Source organism: Cucumis sativus, chromosome 5 (genome assembly GCF_000004075.3).
Source record: "Cucumis sativus cultivar 9930 chromosome 5, Cucumber_9930_V3, whole genome shotgun sequence".
NCBI classification, from domain to species: Eukaryota; Viridiplantae; Streptophyta; class Magnoliopsida; order Cucurbitales; family Cucurbitaceae; genus Cucumis; species Cucumis sativus.
The window spans coordinates 8,332,001-8,356,464 of record NC_026659.2 but is presented as its reverse complement, the minus strand read 5'-3'; the positions used below and the strand labels follow the sequence as shown (position 1 = coordinate 8,356,464).

General features: G+C 31.9%; 1 protein-coding gene across 1 annotated transcript; it reads left to right on the top strand.

Moving 5' to 3' along the window:
* Positions 1-680: 680 nt before the first annotated feature.
* Positions 681-12,768, top strand: LOC101219001 (E3 ubiquitin-protein ligase ORTHRUS 2). The gene is made up of 11 exons (XM_004140348.3): positions 681-910; positions 1,879-1,981; positions 2,109-2,570; positions 7,843-8,375; positions 8,728-8,853; positions 9,440-9,539; positions 9,916-9,977; positions 10,096-10,198; positions 11,072-11,213; positions 11,301-11,515; positions 12,219-12,768. Exons 2-11 carry the CDS (start codon positions 1,919-1,921, stop codon positions 12,414-12,416), a joined length of 2,004 nt encoding a protein of 667 aa, XP_004140396.1. The 5' UTR covers positions 681-910; positions 1,879-1,918; the 3' UTR covers positions 12,417-12,768.
* Positions 12,769-24,464: the final 11,696 nt, after the last annotated feature.

The window sequence follows — 24,464 nt, the reverse complement described above, 5'->3', positions numbered from 1 at the left end:
AATTTCCGTTGCTATATTTGAAAATGTCCTCTTCCTTAATCTAGATATTACATAAATTTAAAGTCATGTTTTTATACGAAGGTTGGAAGTGAATTTGTTTGTTAGATAAAACGGTTAATTTGTAAACATTTTCAATATGTAAAATACTTATTGGATGCACAAATGATATAATATAGGAGTCTTCAAGATAAAAAGTAACAAATAAAAAAAAAATATATTATGAGCTTTTTTTCTTTTGGTTAAAGGTAAAGCGGGCTGTATAAATATAAATTTAAAATTTCATCCATCCTCACTTGAATATGTGTCCCTATCACATGAATTTTTAGATAAGTCGACTTTCCAAAAATTGTTATCATAAATACTATGGTGAATGAAGTTAAATTAGTTAAAAAATCTAACTCAACATAATTTCAAATTTTGTTAATACGACGTACATGAGAAGATAAAATAAGAGACGGGAGATTCTTTCGTTAATAAGGTAAGTTCACTTTAGCCAACACAATATCAAGTTAACCAGCTATATATTAAATTGAAATTTTTTATCAAACACTAACTTGAATTTGTGTGAAGAGAAAAAGAAAAGGAAAACTCTATTTTAGTAGGAGAAGAAAAAAAAGAAAAAAAAAGTGGTTTGAATATTATTATTATATAATCGCACTTTCTCCAATCTCGCGCCCAATTTGTTCCTAGAAAAAGAGTAGCAGTCTTTTCATTCTCCCGCTCCACTTCCCCAAAATCTCCCCTCTCAAAATTCATTTTCTTTATTCTTCTTCCAAATTTCGTCGTTTTCTTTCTATTCACCATTTGAATTTTCCCTGCTTTCCCCAATCGTATACACTTTGTACCACTACTGGGTCAAGTCCAAGGAAGAACAATCCGCCCAATCTACATTAACCATTCAAATCACAAGGTAATCTTCATTTCACATTCTATGTACTTTCTAGAAACTAGGGTTTCTCGTTTTATTTTCTTTTTTCTTTTTTTGGTCGCTTAAAATATTGCTTAAATTAATTGATTCAACGTTCATTGTTGTTGTAATTGAAGTGATGATTGAGTCTTGGTTACTAGACTTGCTAAATCCATTTTTCATTGCACATTATCATTGTGTCTGGATAATGAAAGTCGGTTATTTTCTCTTGGACAATATTCGTAAGTTACATTGGCTAAGAAAGGAATGAATAAACAAAATCAAATGACGATGATTTGAAATGCCATCACAGACCGTGCCTTGACCGTGTGGGATGTCTCGGATGAAGTTAGACAAATTTAAGGCGTGTATAGAAGTGTTTATTAAATAGTTAAAGTTTCTCTTAAACATGATTTTTATTCTTCGAAATTAATTTTCATAATAGAAATATTGCATTTAAAAGTTTAAAATTAAATATTAAATTAATTTTAAGGATGAACCATGGTTTCAAATGAATAACTCTTCAAAGACCACCGGTAGTGTGAACTTAGCACCTTGATCAGGTCAGTGTAATACTCTGATGGGAAATGGCACTGGACCTGGAAGAAAATGTAAGCCATTTGAATTTTTGTTTGTGTTCTAACCGGTGCACGTTTGCTTGATTGTTACTGGAGACACTCGTGTTGTTAACTTCTAGTTTGTTTCTTTTGTTCCATGCTTAGTTAAATGCTTGGTCGTTTTCATTTTTTGTTTTTTTTTTGTTTTAATGAGTCAGATTGTTTTGTTTCTTTCTTATGCATTTATCTTTTTCTTTTCCTATTTGAAATGTATCCGAGTCAAGTTTTTAAATTTTTTATCCCACCTGCTACATAGTTCTCTAGTTTTATTTGTTTTTTCAATTCTTTTGAATGAGTACTGTGATTTTGTAAAAATATTCAAAGGAATACTTCTTCATCCCAAATTAAATGCAGGGTTTAGCTAAGTTTGTTGAGTAGAGTCAAGGGTGTGAATATGACGGAGGAAGATGCCAAAGAACAGCTGAAGGGTACAGAGCTTCAGGCAAGAAAAACCCAGGTAAATTAATGGGGCTAATAATGGCAGCTTGTTTGCCAAAGTTGAAAACATTTTGCCTCAATTTTCAGAATTACCCTCCATCTTTCTCCCATCCTTCTCTCATTTGAACTCTCCTCTGATGCTGTAGGTTACTCAGTTGCCTTGCGATGGCGATGGCATTTGCATGCTCTGTAAGGCCAAACCTTCAGACGTGGAGACTATCACTTGCAAAACTTGCGTCACCCCGTGGCATGTTAGTTGTCTCTCTAGTCCCCCTGAAACCCTGGCATCCACCCTTCAATGGGACTGTCCTGATTGTTCCACCCCTCCTGAAGATGTTATCCTTCCTCCGCCAGGCAACCATTCATTCCCCACCGCGCCTTCTAGTGACCTTGTCACGTCGATTCGAGCCATTGAAGCCGATGTCTCTCTTACTGACCGTGAAAAGGCAAACAAGCGCCAGGAACTTCTCAGTGGAAAGTTGCAGTCCGACAAGGACGACCATGATACCAACAAGGAAAAGATTAAAAAGGGAGATAATGTTTTTGATTTGATTGACGAGAGATTGAACTGTTCCTTCTGCATGCAGTTACCAGAAAGGCCTGTCACTGTAAGTTTCTTATTCCATACTTCTTTATCTTCTTTGACATGGTAGACCACCTGCTTCTTTCTTCTTGCCCATGCGTTGCTTGCAACGATCTTTCAACGTGTTTTTAGCTGTCTGTGGTATATAGAAAATGACGTTTCATCTTCTATCTAATTGATTTTTATTCTTGATTCACTTTTTATAGCGAGGAGATATTTTTGTTGTAATTTGTAACAGCCATTTTTACAGTTTCACTTCAATTCGTCTTCTGTTCAATAGCTTGACTAAATGAAACATAAAACGGCCGTTTATTTATTCCTTCTGACTTTTGGATTTCACACTTCAATCGATTGGGGTTCCCTTTCGTGTGTATTAATAAGTGAAGAATCTCTAATTTCGAGTGCCAAATTTTTGTCGTATTGTATCTTTAATTTATCGGATTAAAGTTTGTAAATTCTAATTGTAATGAGCCTTCGCTTTCCATTTATGGTTTTTGAACTGGTTTCAGATAGCTGATGATTCTTTCAATTAGTTTATAGGTGTTTTACGTTATTAGAGTTATCATTCATATCAAAATTCACAAGAGGTTGTTTAATTTCTTTTTAATTTTTTTATTTGAGGTCATTCTCAAACATTCATCAATAAGCTTGGCTATTAGGAGGAAACACGGTGCTAATGAATATTTTGATGATAGGGTTATGAAATTGTGGATATAAAAGAATAATTATGAAACTGTCGGTATAAAAGAATGGATTTTGTTCTTTATAGTTGACTATTTTTTCTCAAAATTTTATCACTATCTTTTCTAATATGTTATTGAAGTCTTGATGCTGCTTACAAGTTTTGAAGAGAGCATTTTTATTGATACCTATACTGGATGTGGCCTTCATAGGTAGTATTTGAAGAATTTTTCAAATGATGTCCCAACGATTACAGTTTAACAATATTGTCTGAATTAGAGATGGAATCTTCAGCTTTAAGCGATAGCTGTAGATGCTTTGTCTTAAGAAGTTATTCTTTTTCTATATTTGATTTGCACTTATTTTTGGGCATTTTCAAGATTTGCTTATCTACTTACCTTCAGTTTTCATAAATATGTCTTAATGGCAGCCAAGTAGAGGGGCAACCGTACAAACAAAATTAACTTGATAACTAACAAACAGCTCGGCCTAAGCATTGAGCAGATATGCTTTGGAATTGTGGATGTCTAATTCATTATGCACTGGTCTTGTATTATCACTTGCAAGTTGTTTGAAAGTATTATTGAGTGGTTAGATTGGAACGAATGATGGATTTTACACTTGAAGAGTAATCATTGGAAAAGTAAAGCAATATTGTTGAGGTTTGTAGGATGAATCTGTTCTCTTCATTTCATTTTTGATGTTCATGAAAGTTCCATGTAGACTAGGGTTGTTTATTTGTCATGGTGACAAAGTGTTAGACTCCCAACTTATTCATACTTCTTTTAGAAGGGATAGGAATGGAAATTCTCCTACTTAGTTGTACGATTAGGAGTGTTTATAATTTGTGATTGTTCTTTATGTATTTTATGCTTGCTTTGTTGAATTGGTGTAAACTAAGAATTGAGAGAGATCCACCTGCTCAAAAGGTGCAATTGTGTAATTTTGTGATCTTATGTAATTTATTGTGATTCTCGTGGAGGAGTCCTTACATTGGTATCATTACGGTTATCCTGGGAAGACCAAAAGTGATGCAGAACTGACTCGAGGGAAGGGTTGAGGATGACGAAGAACAAGATGGATGGGTATGCTGATTGTAGTAACTTCAAGAAAGTCAAGATGCCCATGTTTGATGGTGAAAATCTAGAAGCGTGGTTGTTCTGAGTAGAGAGATATTTCGACATCAACCGATTGTCTGAGTTTGAGAAAGTCATTATAACCTCCATTAGTTTTACGGCGGCCACCTTACACTGGTATTGTTGGGCGGATGGAAGGGAACAATTTGTAGGTTGGAACTTGGAAAGACTTGAAACAACAGAAGATAATGGGTCAAATCGAAGATAGGGAAGAAATCATTTTAGCTGACTGTGAGGCCACCCATAACTTTATTGCTTTGTGCGTCATAGAGAAGTTAGAATTACTAGTAACAAACACGACCAACTATGGGTGATTGTCAGAATTGGCATGTTGGTGCTGGGAAAAGGGTTAAAGGAATACACAAAAATGTCCTAGTGGCGATGTTGTTCTTTACGACAAAGGAACAGTATTTGACCTTATAATTGGGTGGGCTTGATCTTATTTTGGGCATGTAGTGGTTGCAAACTTTAGGAATGATGAACTTGATTGGAAAAATTTGATACTTCCAATTTGTACGAGTAACGAATGGATGGTGATCAAAGGGGACTCAATCTTGATGAGGAAAGAGGTCTCGTTTAAAAACATCCAAAAGTCATGGGACCGCACGTACCAAGGGTTCCTTGTTGGAATGTGCATGTTTATGGCAGAGTTAGAAGAAGAGCTTTTGGCAGTGGCCCCTACTATTAGTATATGCTCAAGATGAACTTTTGGCTCCTTACACTGGCGTTTTTCAAATTCTTGATAAAGTACTCTTGAACTGTGAGTCCAATCGCATAATAATCTAGAACGACCAATGAATTTGAGGCCTTACTGATACTCTACTGTGCAAAAGAATGTGATTGGAAGGTTAGTGAATGAGATGTTGATAGCAGGAATGATCAAATCCAACCATTGGACTTATGCTAGCCCAATCTTGCTAGTTAAGAATATGGATGAGAGCTGGCATTTCTATGTCGACTATCAAGTGTTGAACGAGCTAACAGTGTCAGATAAGTTTCCAATATCAGCCATTGAGGAATTGCAGATGAGTGTGTGTTTTTTTTAAGCTGGTCTTCCAGTTGGGATATCACTAGATTCAGTTCAAAAGGATGACATTCTAAAAATGGCTTTTGGAATCCATGATGGTCATTATGAATTTGTTATTATGCCGTTCGATTTCAAGAATGCCTCTATCACATTTCAGTCACTTATGAACTAGTTATTTTGACATGTATGCCGATTTGTTTTGGTTTTTTTAACATCTTAGTTTACAACCCATATATGGATACTCATATGGATCACCTACAATCTGTATTTGCAACCTTGCACGCTAATTCTTTGTTTGGCAATTTCAAGAAGTGCAATTTCGGCTAGAGCCGCTTGAGTGTTTAGGCCATTGGGTCTTGACCAAAGGGGTGGCGCAGACCCTGAGAAAATTCGGACAATTGTTGAACGGCCCTAGTTAGCAAAAGCTAGGGAATTTTGAGGTTTCCTTTGCTTGATGAGCTACATTTATGTAATTTGATATCATTGACTATTTTGGATGTAAAGATAATGCGTGTGGAACTTGAGTCCAAGGACTATCAAAATTTGTGATGATTTGTAGGCTGATCTGGACAGCAACCCGAAGTTCTCCCTTATTCAAGGTAACCTTCTGTAGAAGGATTGTTTGGTTCTCTTGTCCCAGCCTACATTGGTACCTGTGATTCTCCACCCTTACCATGACTATGTTCTTGGAGGTCATTTGAGATTTTTGTGTACATTTAAGTGATTGACAAGTGAGTTATATTGGCCATGACAAAGAACAAGATGAAACAATATGTTAATGATTGTGAGATCTGTTGGAGGAACAAGTTGAGTATGTTGTTGCCTGCTAGGTTGTTGCAACCTTACCCATTTTGAACTGCATCTTGGAATAATCTTTCAATGGATTTTGTTGATTCACTACCTCAAACCTAGGGGTTAGACATTGTTTTGTGGTGGCTGATCGCTTGAGCAAGAATGTTCATTTCCTTGCCTTTAGTCATCGTCATCCATGTACAACTGTCTCCGTGGTTGATTTGTAGGTTAAAGAAATTGTAAAATTATACTAATTCCCCAAGTTATTTGTGTCGGACCATAGTAAGATTTTCATTAGCCACATTTGGAGCGAGCTATTTAGGCTTCAAGGAATGGAACTCAAGCATGCTTATCATCCCTAAATCAATGGCTAAATGGAAATTGTGCACGAGAGTTTGGATGCCTATTTACTTTGTTTTTGTGGGGAAAAACCCAAGTAATGGTCAACTTGGCTAAGCTCAGCGGAGTACTGGAATGATACATTGTATCACGCAACTCTAAAAACGTCTTGATTTTAGATAGTGTATGGTTGTACCCCATCATCGACATTTTATGGCAGCCAAAAAACTTTGAATGCCACCCTAGATGAGCAGTTAGGCGAGTGTGATAGTGTAGTACAGAACCTCAAGTTTGGCATAACTAAGGCCCAAGAATGAATGAAGGAGTATGACGACCCCACTGCCATGAGATAGAATATGAGGCGGGTGAGTGGGTCTATTTAAACTTTATCCCTATCAACATGCGACACTCGAAAAATGCTGTTGTGAGAAGTTATATATGAAACTTTGGTCTTATCAAATCCTTCCAACATATTGGGAAAAGTGGCATACAAGCTAGACTTACCAGCTAAAGCATCAATTTTATCTAGTATTCCATGTCTCGCAATTGGAACATGCGTTGACTAGCACCACCTCATTGCACCACAACTACCGCTCTTTAGTGATAATTTTATATGGGAAATCGTGCTTGCCCGAGGAAGTTTTTTCCTATCATTTTAATGATGACATGAGGAAATGGAAACTCTTAATTCACCAGAAAGGACGATTGAAGGAGGCAACTTGGGAGAGTATTGAGTTCATTTAGGGACAAGGAAACTTTCATCCCCGGGGTAGTTGTTAGGCCTGTACTTATTCATACTTATGTTAGGAGGGTTAGGAACAGAAATTCCTCTTCTTAGTTAATAGTTCCGCTTCTTAGTTGTACTATTATGGGTATTCATATTTTGTGATTGTTCCCTTTTGTGTTTTATGGTTACTTTGTTGTATTGGTGTAAACCAAGATTGAAAGAGATCCACCTTCTCAAAAGGTGGGTACGTGCAATCTTTTGATCTCATGTATATATGACTGCAATTGTATTTAGTGTGGATCTGGAAATAGGAAACCTAAGTACTGATTTGTAGAACTAAAGCCAAATCCATGGTGGCTAATATGTGGAAGGAAATTAAGATGATCATTTGTGTTAGTGTTTTAATGTACATGGATGAGCTAAAGTGGATTAGTAATATATTTTCATCATCGATTCCTGTTGGCTTGTATCCTTTAGTGTAACTGCTGTGTAGGCAGCCCGTTTATGTGGAAGCAAAGTATTAATTAACCATATCTATCATCAATTTGACTTATTGCTTTTGTTCTACTAATAATATGGCCATGTCATTATCCAGACTCCATGTGGCCACAATTTCTGCTTAAAATGTTTCCAGAAGTGGATTGGACAAGGAAAGAACACTTGTGCAAAGTGCCGCTCCGTGATTCCCTCCAAAATGGCTAGCCAGCCCCGTATTAACTCCACCCTTGTAACGGTCATTCGTATGGCTAAATTGTCAAAATCCTTTGCTTCTGGGGGATCTCAGAAGGTTTATCATTTTGTTCACAATCAAAATAGACCAGATAAAGCCTATACCACTGACCGGGCACAAAAAAAAGGAAAAGCTAATGCTGCAAGTGGAAAAATATTTGTTACAATTCCATCTGATCATTTTGGTCCTATTCCTTCCGAAAATGATCCTGAGAGGAACCAGGGTGTTCTGGTTGGTGAATGCTGGGAGGACAGGCTAGAATGTCGTCAATGGGGTGCTCACTTTCCACATGTTGCTGGTATAGCAGGACAATCAAGTATTGGTGCACAGTCGGTGGTTCTTTCTGGTGGCTACCAAGATGATGAAGATCATGGGGAGTGGTTTCTCTACACTGGAAGGTCTCTCTTTTCTTATTCTCTTGCTACTGCTTCTGTATTCTATAAAGTCTGTTCTTTCCTTGCCCTTTTTTTCTTGTTCTGCGAACTTTTAACAAGCTATGTATTCAGAAGGTCTGCCTTTGCGTTAATAATCACATGATAAGTTATTTTTGTTCATTTTCATTGTTTTGTACCATTTCCCATCTCTTCTTCTACTATCCTGTTTGTTTTTAGCTTCTGAAGAGCTGTTTAATACAGGGTAAATTTGGTGGTATTTTAATTTACTTACCGAAATATTTATTTATTTATTTTATATATTGTCCAGTTACTATGCATAATAAACCATGCTAATGATTCTGGAATTAAATTGCAGTGGGGGTCGAGACCTTAGTGGGAACAAGCGTACAAGCAAGGATCAATCTTTTGACCAGAAATTTGAAAAATCAAATAAAGCGCTACAAGTTAGTTGTGCGAAAGGTTACCCTGTTAGGGTTGTCAGGTAGGTAGCTGCATTAATGCCGTTATTTCATGATTCTAGAGTTTGAACATTTAGTTACTTAGAATATATCTTTCTGAAGACAGTAACAGAACCCGGTTCTTAGTGCCCTTATTCTCTTGATTATTCATTTTCTACATAAGATTTATGCTGGCACTGTTTCAACTTACGGGAGAGTTTATCTCTTAAAATTGAAGAACGGGTGTTTAATTAGTCAATGATTTTTCCTGTGTAACTTTGAGTTAACTTGATTTTGAAGTTGTAACTAAAGAAATACAGTTAAACTGCTACTATTTTGGCTGATCATGTCATGGTGTTTTTCCATGTTAGGCAGAGGTGTGGAAAAGGCAGAAAACTTCCACTATTTTATCTGTTGTTTGTAAAAAATGCGTCTGTTTTTGAAGCCGCACATGAAGCTTCTTGTACCTTTTTAGCTGTGATTGCATAACAAGTTGGTGAAATACCTTGGGGAAACTAGTGTTGCTCTCGGCTTCTTTATGTGGTGTGTGTCGAGTAGCTCTTTGTTCTGAGCATGGATCTGAAGTTTTTTCTAATGGCTAACGCTATATATTTACATTCACTATAACAGGTCTCATAAAGAAAAGCGTTCCTCTTATGCTCCAGAGAAGGGATTGCGGTATGATGGAGTTTATAGGATTGAGAAGTGTTGGCGTAAAGTGGGAATTCAGGTATTGACGAGCCTTTTGATTACCATTTTGGGTTTTGGTTTCTTAATTTGAAAATTATAGTTTTTCCTCAAATATCTTTTGTATGTTTTTCTGATCCCTAAAATTACATTTGAATTTAAAGTCAAAATTGAAAAGCAAAATTAAATTCTTAAAAACTACCAATTTTAGTTTTAAAAGTTTTTAAAAGTTTTCAGTTTGGTTTCTGAAAATATTAAACCAAAACAGGTAATGAAGCAAGAAAACAATAAATGAGGGTAATTATTATAAGCTTCATTTTTAAAACCGAAAACATAATACTTATCAAATGACTGTTGCTTCTTTCCATCTATAATATCTGCTGAACAAATTATTGATTAAATGTGTACCCTGAATTTAGGGCTTTAAGGTATGTCGATATTTATTTGTTAGATGCGACAATGATCCTGCTCCATGGGCAAGGTTTGTGTGTTCTCTAATTTTGTAATCGCATTTCATGTTATCAAAGGCTAGTTGCCCTCTGGCTTTGCCTCCGAGGCATTTCCTTGATGAAACGCACTCAATTAGTTTTTAACCTCAGTGATGAACATGGAGATCGACCTAGACCCTTACCTGCAATTTCAGAGTTGAAAAAAGCCACAGATATTACGGAGAGGAAAGAAGGGCCATCGTGGGACTTTGATGTGAGTGGTCTACAGTTATTTTTCACTTGTGGGATCTCCTTTTCCCAACAGAATGAACACATCTTTTCCTCGCAATATTAAATTTTTATTTAATCAGGATTCTAACAAATCTGTTGCTTTGATAGTTTCATGCTTTTCAGTCCGTCTGATCATTTCTTTCACATTCTTTTTTTTTCTTCTGCTGTTGAAAATTAAGTTTTGAAATACGAGCCAAATAAGCTATGAGATCCAGTGCTAGAATTTAGGTAAGATTTCCGTTATAGTTTTTTAAAAAACTAAAGCAATTACAAAATATTGTTTTACTAAAGTGCCCATACAACAAATATGGGAAAAGAGGATAATAAATATAATAAGTTCAATGTTCATTTGTTCTATTATGAAATCATTTTTAAGATTTCAATAATGTTTCTAATAGGTCAAAGCCAACGGCAGGAAGATGAAGTTGCCCTTTTCTAAACATGAGTTTAAATTTTCGATTAGCAAAAGTATTCAAAATCTTATGTGAACACAAGTTATAGAGTGAAAAATAAAGTTTGTTTTTCCTAGCATTCATCTTCTTTAACCTCAGTAAGAATTTTCCACTCTTTGAATTCAACTTTTCCTGAAATTTTGTAAACTGCAGTTCTACTTGTATATCATTTCCTTACGTTGGGGCAAGTATTTTATTTCAGTAATAATCTAAATTAGACATCTGTGTTCATTTGAATCTAAAGCTTATGAAATTGAAAAATAAACTTGTATACATTTTTATTTTAGGTTTTGCCTAGTGATTACATAGTGTCTCGTGCATAGAGATTTTGACTACCGTTGTCTTTGGTTTATTGATAATTTTATTACAATTTATCTAAAGCTATATTTGTAATTTTCTTTCAGGTGAAAGACAGTCGATGGAAGTGGGCTAAAGATCCACCAACGAGCAAGAAACCAGTTGAAGCTCAAGATTCTACTGGGAAGAGAACAAGGATAAAAATTAGGCAATCACATAATATGAGTGTTCAAGAAAAGTTACTGAAAGGTCTGGGTAATTATATTACATTGAGTAAAATCCTCGTTACATTTTTTTTTAACAAATTTCACTTGCTGGATGTACCTATGAGTGCAGAGTTTAGCTGCCTTATTTGCCGGGAGGTGATGAGCTTGCCAATTACTACGCCTTGTGCTCATAACTTTTGCAAGTCATGCTTGGAAGGTGCTTTTGTGGGAAAGACATTCTTGAGAGAGAGAAAAACTGGTGGACGGGCTCTTAGATCTCAAAAGAATGTCTTGACTTGTCCTTGTTGCCCCACGGACATATCTGATTTTCTACAGAATCTTCAGGTAACTAACTCGCTGGTTTAAATACTACTTTGGCCCATTTACTTTTGAGTTCATTTTTCACTATATTTTCAACTTTTGCTTATTTCATCTTGGTTTGAATACACTTCTGGTTTCTAAAATTTATAAAGGTATAAAATTAATTTGAACTTCTGTTACCAACAATTTAGTCTTTGTACTTTCAAATTTGTTACAAACTGTTCCTTCAACTTTAATAAGTAATAATTTTGTCTATATACATTGAAATATAGAGCAATTTAGTTTTTATTATGAAAAATCTCTTCAAAATTAAGTTTCTTCAACTTTTGTTATGTAATGACATATAAATTGTTACAAAATTGAAAGTAAAGTAAGGTCTAAAATGTTTCTTTTGGCAGCATAACCTTAAAATACTCATTTAGTGTTGGAACTTTTAGGAAGGTTAATCTTTTGATTCTTCATTTTAATTTTTCTCGTACTTAATGAAAATTTTACCACTAACATTAGCTAATAAGATTATTAAAATTTTAACATTTCATTTTTAGCTATACATTTGTATGGAAGAGTTTTCATTTTGTTTAAAATTTAAGTTAATTTTTTTTATAAATGGAGATAAAATTAGTCAGTCGGAGAAGTGGTTAGAAGCCAATGTATCATTCAAACCACAATATTTTTGCTTTATAGAGTAAATTGTTGCTTCTTCTGACTTGGATAGTGGTATGAATAGGTAAATAGAGAGCTATTGGATGTGATAGAGACACTAAAAAGTAAGATTGAAGAAGAAAAGCTGTGTGAAGAAGAAGAGATAGACGAGGAAGAGGAGAATGATGAGGATGGGGATGAGAATGAAGGTAAGGGAAAAGATGAAAGCAACAGTCCTGTGGAAACAAGAAAGCGAGCAAAGGTGGTGGATGATTTAGAATAAAAAAAGTAAACAAAGTGGTGTGTGGGTCTTGGCTGGGCCTGGAGAGAAGTAGAGACGACTGAGATTTTGTTTCACAAAAATTTTGGGTAGATATGAATGTGGCTCATGTCATTTGATTTGAACACAATATCAAGTGACCATATTGTTAACTTGTGCTAGACACATTTTATTTCTATCTTTTAGATAACTTTTGTGTAAATGGGCCAATTCAGTTGGACTCTATTTGTAGTACAAAGCCATGGGAAATGCTTTTGATGGAAATGTAAATACACCATTTCCAGTTCAGTTATATTTGTAGGCTTGTTTTCAGTGCCTTGAATGCAATTATGACAAATGGGTTACTTCCTGGGAAGTTAGTTGTGTTTGAATCCCTTGAATTGAGGTATAAGTCTTTTGATTCTTTAACTTTTTTTAATTTGGTTTCTAAACTTATAAAAATATTCATTTAAGGTGAATTTGGTTTTATTTTGGTTTCTAAACTTATAAAAATATTCCTTTACCGTGAATTTGGTTTTATTTTGGTTTCTAATCTTATAAAAATATTCATTTACCCTCAACTTTTAAAAAGTGTTTGTTTTAATTCCAAATCCCAAACTTTAAAGTCATTTTATTTCATATTGTTATGATTTTGTTAGCCTAAAAAGTAAGATGTTAAAAATGATGAAGTGTTAGTGTTGGACGTGACACTAATATGTTTTGATATGTTCATGACATGTTTGGCATGTCAAAATTCGTGTTTTTTTCTTCTTCTTATTTTTATTTTCCACATGTGAAGACACGAATAGACAAACTTCAGAAACAATTACAGATAAGAAACCCAATAGGCGGTAGAAAGGGTGGTCGAAGTCGACTTGTTTGAGATCGATGATTGGTGTCTGGCTATACGTGAATGTGTGTGGGAAAAGAAGGAAGAGCATAATGAGGCACAACTCAAAAAATGAGGCAGGATATCGCAAATTCACGAGGCACAATATCGCAAATTTACAAGGACAATGTATTTTTCAAACAAGGACAATGTATTTTTCAAACAACATTCTCTAAAATAATGCCAATATTTTCTACTAGAGTTTTGAATTTTTTATATTTCAAACAATTAATTAACAAATTATTTGGATAATTCATAAAATATGTTTAATAAAAATTTGAATTTAAAATTTAGATCATCCCCTAAAATAATGGCAAAAATAAATAACATTTTTAGATTCATTATACTCCAAAAAATTTATCAATAATTTATTAAATAATACATGATATATATTTTTAATAACAATTTGAATTTAAATTTTAGATTCTCCTCTAAAATAATGGCAAAGATAAATACAACATTTTTTCATTATTCCTTTAGAACTTAATTAGGTTTTTTGATGGGTAAGAGTGAACTACTTGAATGAAGTAGTGAAAGGACCAATCCCTAGGGTTCTATTTATAGACACCACTCATCATGATGTTTACTTAGAACATTATCTTTTTATCTAATTGGCTTAAATAAAATAATAGGCTGGAAAGAGATAAAATAGCATATAATGCACATGGACCACATTAATAATCATATTATATTTTTAGCTCATTGACATTATTTACCATACATGTTCATTGACATATACACGCAAAAAAAAAAAAAAAAAAAAAAAAAACTCCATAACATATCATGTCAAGTCCAAGAAACTACTAAAGAATCATGACGATCATATACAACATTGCATTAACATATCCTTCCTTCCATGTATCATTGAAATAGTTCTTCATTTAGCATGATCTATAATAAAGATAATCAATAACGGTCCAACAATAAGTGTCTTTATCAAGGACGATTTTTTGTTCGATTTATATAATATGTATGTACTAATCATAAGAACATAACCATGAGACAAAATAAGAAACAATAAATAAATGAACTCAATGTGTCAAATAACATAATCTTGATTTCAATAATGATATCTACTAAAGCTCATATGTTCAACATGTTCATTGAATATCTTTGGTGGAAATACTTTAGTTAGTAGATATGCAATCATAAGTTTAGTGCTAATGTGTTCGATTGACATTCTTTGTTTTCGAACTTCCTCTTTAACGATAAAGTATTTTAATTCCATATGTTTTAGCATCTTTAGGATACTTGTAATTTTTTAGAAGAAAACCGTTGCAAAATTATCACAATAAATTCTCAATAGCTTGACAATACTGTCGATAATTTCAAATATTGAGATTGAATGGATAAAAACCCTATGGCAGCAGAAGATTTTACAAAACCATTACTAAAATTAATTTGGAAATCCCAGAATACCAATACATTGACAAAAGTAATTTAAAAACTAATTTTTTTATTAAGACTTAAAGGCTAAGCATGCTTTCTAATTATAGATTAAAGAAAGAAAACCTTACTTGTTTATGTCTCTGAATCTACTAAGTGAATCTCCAAATTGGGACACCACCCGTCGAAAATCTTCCTATCATCTGGGATGAGAAAAAGTTTAGAGAAAAACTATTTTCTTTTTGCAAAGAGCAAAAACAATGATTTTTTCTTGATTAATTCGTTGAAGAAAACTATTTTCTTCTAAATATTTATAACTCTCTTTTCTTCTTGGAGTGGGAGAGAATCATGAGATTCTATTAATTTAAAAAATATTAAATTAATAAAAAATTTAAATCTACTAATTAATTAACTAGTTAATAATTAATTAAATCATATTTATTCAATATTTCATTCAAATCTTATTTAATGAATATCTCTAATATCTTATAGTTTTATATTAATTAAATAATATTAAACTAAAATATTAATTAATTCTCCAATTAACTAATAAAAAAAATTAAATATCTTATGTTTAACTTAAGTTAAATTTGAATTATATTTAAGTATAAATTTCTCTCACAAAACCAATCATTTTAAATTGAATCCAATTCACATTAAATTAAAATTTGAACTCATTCAAATATTTTATCTCTTATAAATTAATTTTGAATCATATCCAAAATTAAATTTATTTAATAATGTTTGATAAACTTTATATTATAATGTATCACTATACATTAAACTAATTTCTAAAGTAAATTTAAACATTTCAAATTACAATCAATATAAATAAATTTCACTACCCTTTACGAGCTAAGAAGAGGACCCATGGACATACAGATTAGAAGCTACAACAATCTGAGATTAATTGGCTAAACTTATAAACCACATTAATAAATATTTGTTAACGATGTGTACACTCCACTAAAGACTCACAGCTGAACTCTTCTCATTGTAGATTTATTTCTGTGTCTATGTATATAGACCAATAACAGTAAGTTAGTCCTTCATGAGTGTTTGTAACACCAGCTGGGTCAATATACGATTTTACCCCTAGGTTATCTCTAATGCTTAAATACCAGTGCTCCTATAATGCACAACCTGTGTATGGTCCTACCAATAAACATAGACCCCTCTCGTGCCATAGAGAGGGTAATGACCATTTGTTCAAGTCATGGAGACACCATTTAAGGAAACACTCAGCTAATTACCCTAATGTAGGGAATGTGTGAATTCCATCTTATGTAATTATGCTTCCAACTCTCCACTCGGTCTTGTCTCTAAAATGATAAGCTTATTGAGTCAACGATCTGATTACTCTCACTCGTAAAAATCAAAGGACAATCCCTCGCGAACAAGAGTTCATAATACACTCAGGATTAAAACTAAGTTACCTAGGTCATCTTAGTGAAATAGAAACCTAATTAATTAACGGAGTTACATCTAGTGGTTACTATTTCGTGGTCCAGTCTTATGCAAACTCATTGTGCATAGGATACCATCATTCGGATATCAAGTACATGAACGTGTTGGATCATTGCATTTGTATCAAATACAAAGTGAGCCTTATCCATAGTGTTACCAGGATAAGCTACCCAACCTTATTCCTGTACTATGGACCCTTTAAGCTGATCTCGAATATTGATATATGTATGTCTCTGCATATGTTCAAGATTCATTAAATAGCTTAGGATGTTAGTTTATTGGATTTGGGTTATTAAGAAAAAACTAATAATATACTCATTAAATAGCCGTATCCATAGTGTTACTAGCCTTAAAGCATGCTGCAAATTCAGTCTCTATAGTTGATGCAACGACAACAAACTGCTTTGCATTTTTCCATGAAATTGTTCATTCAGTTAGGAACAATAGAAAAAAGTAGATTTTCGTGTATCCACACATCTGACAAAATCTGAATTTGAATATTCAATCACCTAAAGATGATATGAACTCTTGTAAATAAGCATATAGGACAAGAATTATAAACTTACTCCCATTTATCCTTAGGTATATACATCAATTAACGATATTTTCTCTAAAACCAAAAGATGTGATGGTATCATTAAACTTAAGATCATTGTTTGAAAACTTGTTTAAGTCCATATATTGATCTCTTAAATTTACTTACCATTTGTTCCTTTCTTTAAACCTTAAAACCTATTAGTTGATCCTCATGAACACTTCTTCATTTAAATTCATATTTAGAAAGGTAATTTTCACATCGATTTGATGAAGCTCTAAATCATAATGATCTACTAAAACAATATTAATAATTATTAATGAGTCCTTTTCTGAGACATGAGAAAAAGTCTTTTTGTAGTTAATGCCATCTTTCCTGGTATAACCTTTGGAAACAAGTCTAGCCTTGTGACGTTTGATATTGTCATTTAAGTCACATTTGCTCTTAAAGATCCATTTACACCAAACTCTTTTACTTCCATCAGGCAATTTTACAAGGTCCCTAACTTAATTATCATTCATATATTATAACTCTTCTTTCATGATATTTAACCATTTGACACAATTATCTCCTTTGATAGCTTGTGCATAAACAAAACCGAACCATTATTAATACCTAAGTCAAATTCTGACTCATGCAAATAAACCATAGTCATAGAAAATAGCTAGCTTCTTTGCCTTACAAATCTTCACAACTTTTTCTTGCAATCTTTTAGTTACATGTTCATTTGTTATAACATCATAATGCGGCGTTTGACCATTAATTTGTTCTTCTTGTGGATTGTTAAGATAGTCAACAACTACAGGAACAACTTGAGAAGAAGTTATAGATGAAGAAATTTCCACTCTAACTTCTTGAATTTCCACCTTACATGGTTCCAAACTTCCACTAATTACTTCATTCTCAATGAACCTTAGATTTCCAGTTTCAACTATTCTCATACTGTGGTTAGGACATTAAAATCTATACCCTTTTGATTTTTCTAGATAACCAATGAAGAAACCATTAGTTGTTCTTGAATCCATTTTCTTTTTGTGTGGATTGTAGATACTATATTTTGTCCTTTATTTACTTATTTATTTATTTTATTTATTTACTTTACTTTATTTTATAAAAGAAATTTGAATTTGAATTCTAAAAATGAGAAAGAAACAAACTATACTAATCTCACACGTTGCCCCTCCCTACTTTTCATCAACTACTCTCTCCGCAACTCTTCCAATTTTCTCTCCCACTATTTTTTTTTTCCTTTCCCCTTTACCACTCTCTCACCTTCTCCACTCCACAACGATGCTCTACCTTCTTCTCACTATAAAAAAACTACCAACTCATTGCCCTATGAAAAACAAAGGGGACGATTTTATGAGAGGGAGGTACGTTAGATTTTTTTTCTTTCTTAAAGAGGTACGTTGATATTTCTTTTAAGAAAAATGGTCACCACTAGAAATTTGGGTTTTAACAATGCAAAATATGAATCATAAAGAGTTTCAACAATACAATTTTTGCGTCATTGAAGCCTCCGTCAAGAAATACTATTTCACCTTGAAAAACATGTCATTAAAGATGCTTAGATGACGTCATGATTGTGTCATTAATATCCTTACCTCGACAATTAATATGTCATCGTTATCTATAAACTCGACACTAATATATTGTCATGTTTAAATGTTTCGTTGCACATAATTCTTGTCAAGAAATGTGATTTCGTGACAATGTTTTTTTTTTATATATATTTGTGAATGTCCAGGCCAGCTTACGCACACCTCAACCAATCTCACCGGACAATCTGTCTCACTCTACAACATTTAGGTGTCAAGAAAACCTGTATGAAATTAACTCCTAGGTTGGTGGCCACCATGGATCGAACTCATGACCTTTTAGTTAATTTTTTAACTTTTTAGGTAACCCATGATGGTTATGACACTGTTCTTGTTTAATAAAGGCTTATATGTCGACACTTGTTTGACATCGTTATTTTTTAAGTTACAACACATATTTTTTGACATATAAATGATGGATATAAATTAAATACATGATTAAAATTACCCACATATGTTTAAAAATACTTTTTTGATAATAAAAAATGTAAATTACATTGTTAGTAAAAGTTTTACAATAGTCCAAAAGATAAATTAATTGTAATACATGTGTGTGTGACCTAATCTAAATGAAACTAACTCATAAATGGACTTGATCCATTTCATGGTCCACAAATTCTTCAACTATCTGCAAATTTGGTGACTCATTTAAAAAGCGAGCAGAGAGCTTTTGAGAGAGAGAGAAAGTCGTGAAGAGCGTTTGCGAGAGAGAAAGACAACGACTACATGGGATGAAGTAATGATTTTTTTCGGTCATGGTTCGTAAGAGGGATGGAAGCATTTTAATTTTTTTAAAATAAAAAAACGTACAAATGAAGGAAAAAGTTGATTTTTTATTCTGATAATTTTTAATGACACATAATTTTTAATGCGAAAATTGTGTGAAGAAAACTCAATTATGTCACGAAAAAATTCGTATTTTTATTTTTAATGAAAATTTTTATTCCTTCTCTACCCATTTTTTCTTGATTTCAAGTGTTATTAAAATTCATATTTCTAAATAAATTTATTTAGATTCATTAAAATTCTAAATAAATAATGTTCATTAAAATTCCTTCCCTCTCCTTCGAAAATGAAACTTCATTTACCGTGCTCCGTTTGTAATCGTCGTCGAGGAAGAACTTCATCTGTACTTCGTCCGAAATTGTCGTCTGAAAACAAAACGAGCTTCATTTGAACTCTGTTTGAAATTGTCGCCTTATCCATTCGAAAAAGATGCTTCTTGATGGCCGTGCTCCATTCACCGTGCGCCGTAGTCCATTCGTCGTGCTTCCTTGTACCACCGTCGTTTAAACTTTTGGAATTATGTTTAATGGTTCATCTCTCATTCTGTATTTTTTTCTTTGTTTAGGGATGTCCGTTCCATTCTTTAAAGGTCAAGGTACTAAGAAGCAGCTACAGAAGTGGTTGCCATTGACATATAAGATGCAAATAATTGGTTGTTATGCTCAAACCAAACTTGGTCATGGTTCAAATGTTCAAGGGCTTGGGACAACTGCAATGTTTTATCTAAAGATAGACGAATTTGCCATACAAAGTCCTACCACTAACCTCAAGCAAAGTAAGTATATGGAAGTTAGTTAACTCTTACTTGTATTAGATTGATTTGTATCAAACTTTGTTTCATCTTTCTATGCCAATAACTAAAGAATTTGTTTCTTCTAGGTATGCAAATTGAATGGATTAGATTGATAATGAGGAGAAACTTTAATTAAGTTTAATATTCCATGGATGATTTTTGAAGGAGAGTTTTTCAGTTGTTTTGATGGATATCTTGAGAGAGAGAGGGGAGGTGCAGCGGCGGCGGAAGAGAAGTGGTACAGTTGCCTTATATACATATATATTTATCTTTTTTTTCCTTCAATTTCAGTTCTCTGTTTTCAATGGAACTAAAAAAATTTCCAAAGGAAAAATGATTGTTTTGAATTCAATAAAACATAGGAAGTAATTTTTTCTACTTGGGTTTTGAGGTTTTATGAGAAAGAATCATATACTGAAAACAAGTTTGTTGTAGGGGAGAAACAAGTTATACGAAGGACATGATATGAATACTCCATTATATGTTGTTGCATTGTTTTGTTATGACTTGCTTAGGTATTGTATGATTTATGTTCAATTGGCACTCAATTTTTCTTTCTAGATGGCATTTTCGCGCTATAGTTAGGTTGTTGTTCATGAAAGAAGTATCACATGGCGGTACGTTGTTAAGTAAGGGTTTCTATTTTATACTATACTTTCGTGTATGAAATCACATGTTGAATGTACTTTTATTTGATTATTTCTTTCAAAACTCGAGTAAGACTCCGATTTATGCACTGGAATTATGTAGAAATCTAATATAAATTTTGACGATTTGAATTTGCCATACATAATCCATATATATATATAATATTTCACGATTTGTATTATTTTACGACTTGTATTTTTCATATTTCACATTCTTTTGCTAATATTACTATTACTTATTTTCCAATTTCCATAATTTCAAAATGTATGAAAATTTCCATTTGTTTTTTTTCCAATTTTATATGAATATAAAATTTTGAGACTGAGAAAGGAGTAATGTTTATTTGTGAATTTTATGATTTAAATTCTATAAATACATGAAATTTATCATTTTGAAAATTAATTAATAGTTTGTCTTTTAAAAAAATATAATAACTCTATATTTTGAAATGAGATTGAGTAGTGTTTTCTATGAATTTATTAATTTTTAAATACATGAAATTTCTCGTTAAACATCTATGATATTGGTGATCAAAATATCAAAATTGATACTTTAATATTCTTGAGGTGAATAAAAAATAATCTTTTGAAATAAAAAATAATCTTTTGAAATAAAAAATAAACTTAAGTTTTCTAATGGTTCTTATATCACCTATAATTATCAATTCATGTTTAGCTTCTTAAATGTGAACTGAGAACCATGAGACATTTATAAAAGATTAAATAAAAAAAGAACTCTATTTTGTGAACCTCTATAATTAAGCTGAAAAGACAAATTTTGGTAATAATTTTTATGGGTGTTGTAGGGTGCTAATACCCTTCTTACATATAATTGTCTCCCGAACTTAAATCTTATGAATTTGTGTAAACCATTTTTTTTTTAATTTCTTTTTGGTGACCAATCACACCTTAATATAGTTGGTGACAACTTCAAACCTATTTATTTATTAAGATTAAGTAAACGAGGACGTCAGTCGCTCCGCGTCGCGATCACGTCATGACAACTTAATCACACCTTAATATGGTTGGTGGCGACTCCGAATCTATCTATTTATTAAGATTAAATAAATAAGAACATCAGCTGCTTCACGTCGCGACATGGATTATAAATTCTTGCTTCCACTTGGCAACCCCAAACATGCAGGTGCCTTAAATTAGGTTTCCTTCCTATCCATAGTTCAAAAAAGTGTCTTTGGAACCGCCTTACTAGGAACCATGTTTAATAAATATTGAGCAATTTTTAATTCATCCATCCACAATGACACATGTAAAGACGAATTAATTAACATGTTTCTAACCATATTCATTAATGTACGATTACGCCTTTCTGCAGCACCATTTTGTTGTGATGTTTCTAGTATTGTGTATTCAACACATATACCATAACTTTCTTGGAATTTAGCAAATGGGTTTTCTCATCATATTTTCCATCAATTTTATAAAATTCTTGGTATTTTCAATATTGTAATTGTGGACTTGATATTGTTTGCTACAGTCATTCGCATAAATATTAGGCTTAATTTATTTGATATTTCCTAAGCTTTTATAGAAAGATCTATCATCATCACTCCTAGCTGAAGTAAGTGCAACAGGTTTCTCATCTAAGAGTGTCAAATCAAGACCTAAAACTTCAAGATGGAATCAGATTTGTTCGCACCAATCAGAGAAATTGAGTCTATTAAACTTGATTATAGATGTAGCATGTAAATAAAAAGGAACGAGAGCATATGCTGCAATTACAAAATAAATATGCTTATACATTATTTCTTTGAAAAAAAAACTTTAAAATACAGTCATTTAAATGCTCAAATTGGATACATTAGTTATCTTTAGATATACTAAAAATATCTACCCAAACACCTCAATTAACCAGAATAAGATTAAAAATTATAAAACCACTAATCAACATTTGGACAATTAAAATGTTTTAAAATAATGAAAATCAATATACTCATGATTATATTTTTATGTTTCATAATATCATATCATTCATTAGCATATGATAAATATAAGTAGTTGAGTTGACTTTAATTTGATATCTATTGAACTTACTAAATTTGGCCACTTTGGTGACTACCAAATTATTCATAATATAGATATCATATTAAAATAATCATAAATAATTTATCTCCTTAATTGCAGAACACTATCGATGGAATATCTATAAAACTTACTAATTTAGCCACTTTGATGACTAATAGATTACTCATACTATAGATATAATAATAATCAAATAATCATAAATAAATATATGTTTTAAATTATTTATGATATAAACCTAACGCAAAACGATAATAAAATATAATTTATTGTATTTTAAATATGCATAATTTATTATACTTTAAGTTTAAGCAACTCAATCATGAAAAAATACTAACATTAATGAAGTAAGTAAAAATCTAATTAATGTTAGATAACTTTAATCTAAAGAGAAAAATATATGAATTTTGGAAAACCCTAATCTAGTGTGATTATTTCTTGATGATCTTTATTTTCTTCTTTATTTTTCTTTTTCTTAACAATAAGATAAAAGATTTTACATGTTTAGGAGGATGAAAGATTTTTCTTCAATTTCTAAATCTTATATGTTTTTATCAATTAAGTTTTATTTGATATCTATATAACTTACTAATTTGACTACTTTCATGACTAACAAATTATTCCTAATGTATAAGTATCAAATAACATAATTCTCAAATGATTTTAGTAGCAAAATTTACAAAAATATTAATATTGCAAATAACATTATCAAAACTCTCATTCAATATAAATGATGTAATTTAAATCGAAAGAATATGTTGTGCTTTAAATCATACTTTATATTATTACCATTATATATCTATAACACAAAATAATTTATACATAATTTATGTGATCATCATACTAACGTTTCTATGATGCCTTTATATGATGACTTTACAAGTAGTTGCACATATTTTGAAAACTAAGAATAATAAATTCAAACAAACTAAATCAATTTTGAAATCTTGTAGATTATTCGATATCATAAATAATAACAATAAATTAATCAATAAAAACAACCATTCCAAAAGACTTTGATCCATGAAAAATCAACCAAAGAAAATTTGATCAGTTTTTTTTGGTGATTTCTTAAATACCTTTTAATTAATTAATTTATTTACTATTATAATTTTGTTAATCTTATCTCGTGCAACAAAGTTCATCTATTCAAAAAATATATATATCAAACATAATTATTTTGGAGCGAAAACATGAATTTATACTTTCCACATCAATGGAAAATTATAAGTTCTCCATGGAGGCTCTGTACCACATGTAAGTTTTAATTTTATGATTGTTGAGCTAGATGATTTTCCTAAAATAAATTTAGTTAGAGAATAACATATCTTGATTTAAGAATGGTCTTCTTAGAGATTGTATTTCTCTCTCTTGACATTCCTTTATAATGTAATTAGATTTTTTGATGGAGAAGAGTGAACTACTTGAATGGAAGAGGGAGAGGACCCATTGTGATTTTTAATTAGGACATTATCTTTTTATCTAATTGATCTAATAAAATAATATGCAAAAAAAAGAGATAAAATAAGATATAATGCATCTTAGACAAATTAATAAACTAATATTATATTTAAAATAAATTTAACATGAAATGATATTTAAAACTTAATAATTATAATAAAGGGGATGAGTTTGATTGAAGTGTCATTGTCATTTGATGGGTTTGACAAAGTAAAAGGTAACCTTGAATCAAGGTAAGATGTGGGGAAAAGAAAGGGGTATGTTTTGGCCTACTCTTTGACAAATTTGGCTATGGAAAAGATACCATTTTCAAACTTTGTATTTACAAATATTAATATGCAATGAATGGACACTTTTTTCTTCTTCTTTCATTTGGTCACACGCACACTGGTTTCCTAGGGATTGATGATTCTCAATTGTTCCGCTTAAAAAGAGGTGGAAAAGAGGAATTTCCAAGTCAATTATTCTCA

Coding starts and splice junctions, on each gene's coding strand:
- LOC101219001 (XM_004140348.3), top strand. CDS start 1,919: ATGACGGAGGAAGATGCCAAAGAACAGCTGAAGGGTACAGAGCTTCAG. Junction 8,376..8,727: donor TGGTTTCTCTACACTGGAAG/GTCTCTCTTTTC, acceptor ATTAAATTGCAG/TGGGGGTCGAGACCTTAGTG. Junction 9,978..10,095: donor GATCCTGCTCCATGGGCAAG/GTTTGTGTGTTC, acceptor TTTTAACCTCAG/TGATGAACATGGAGATCGAC.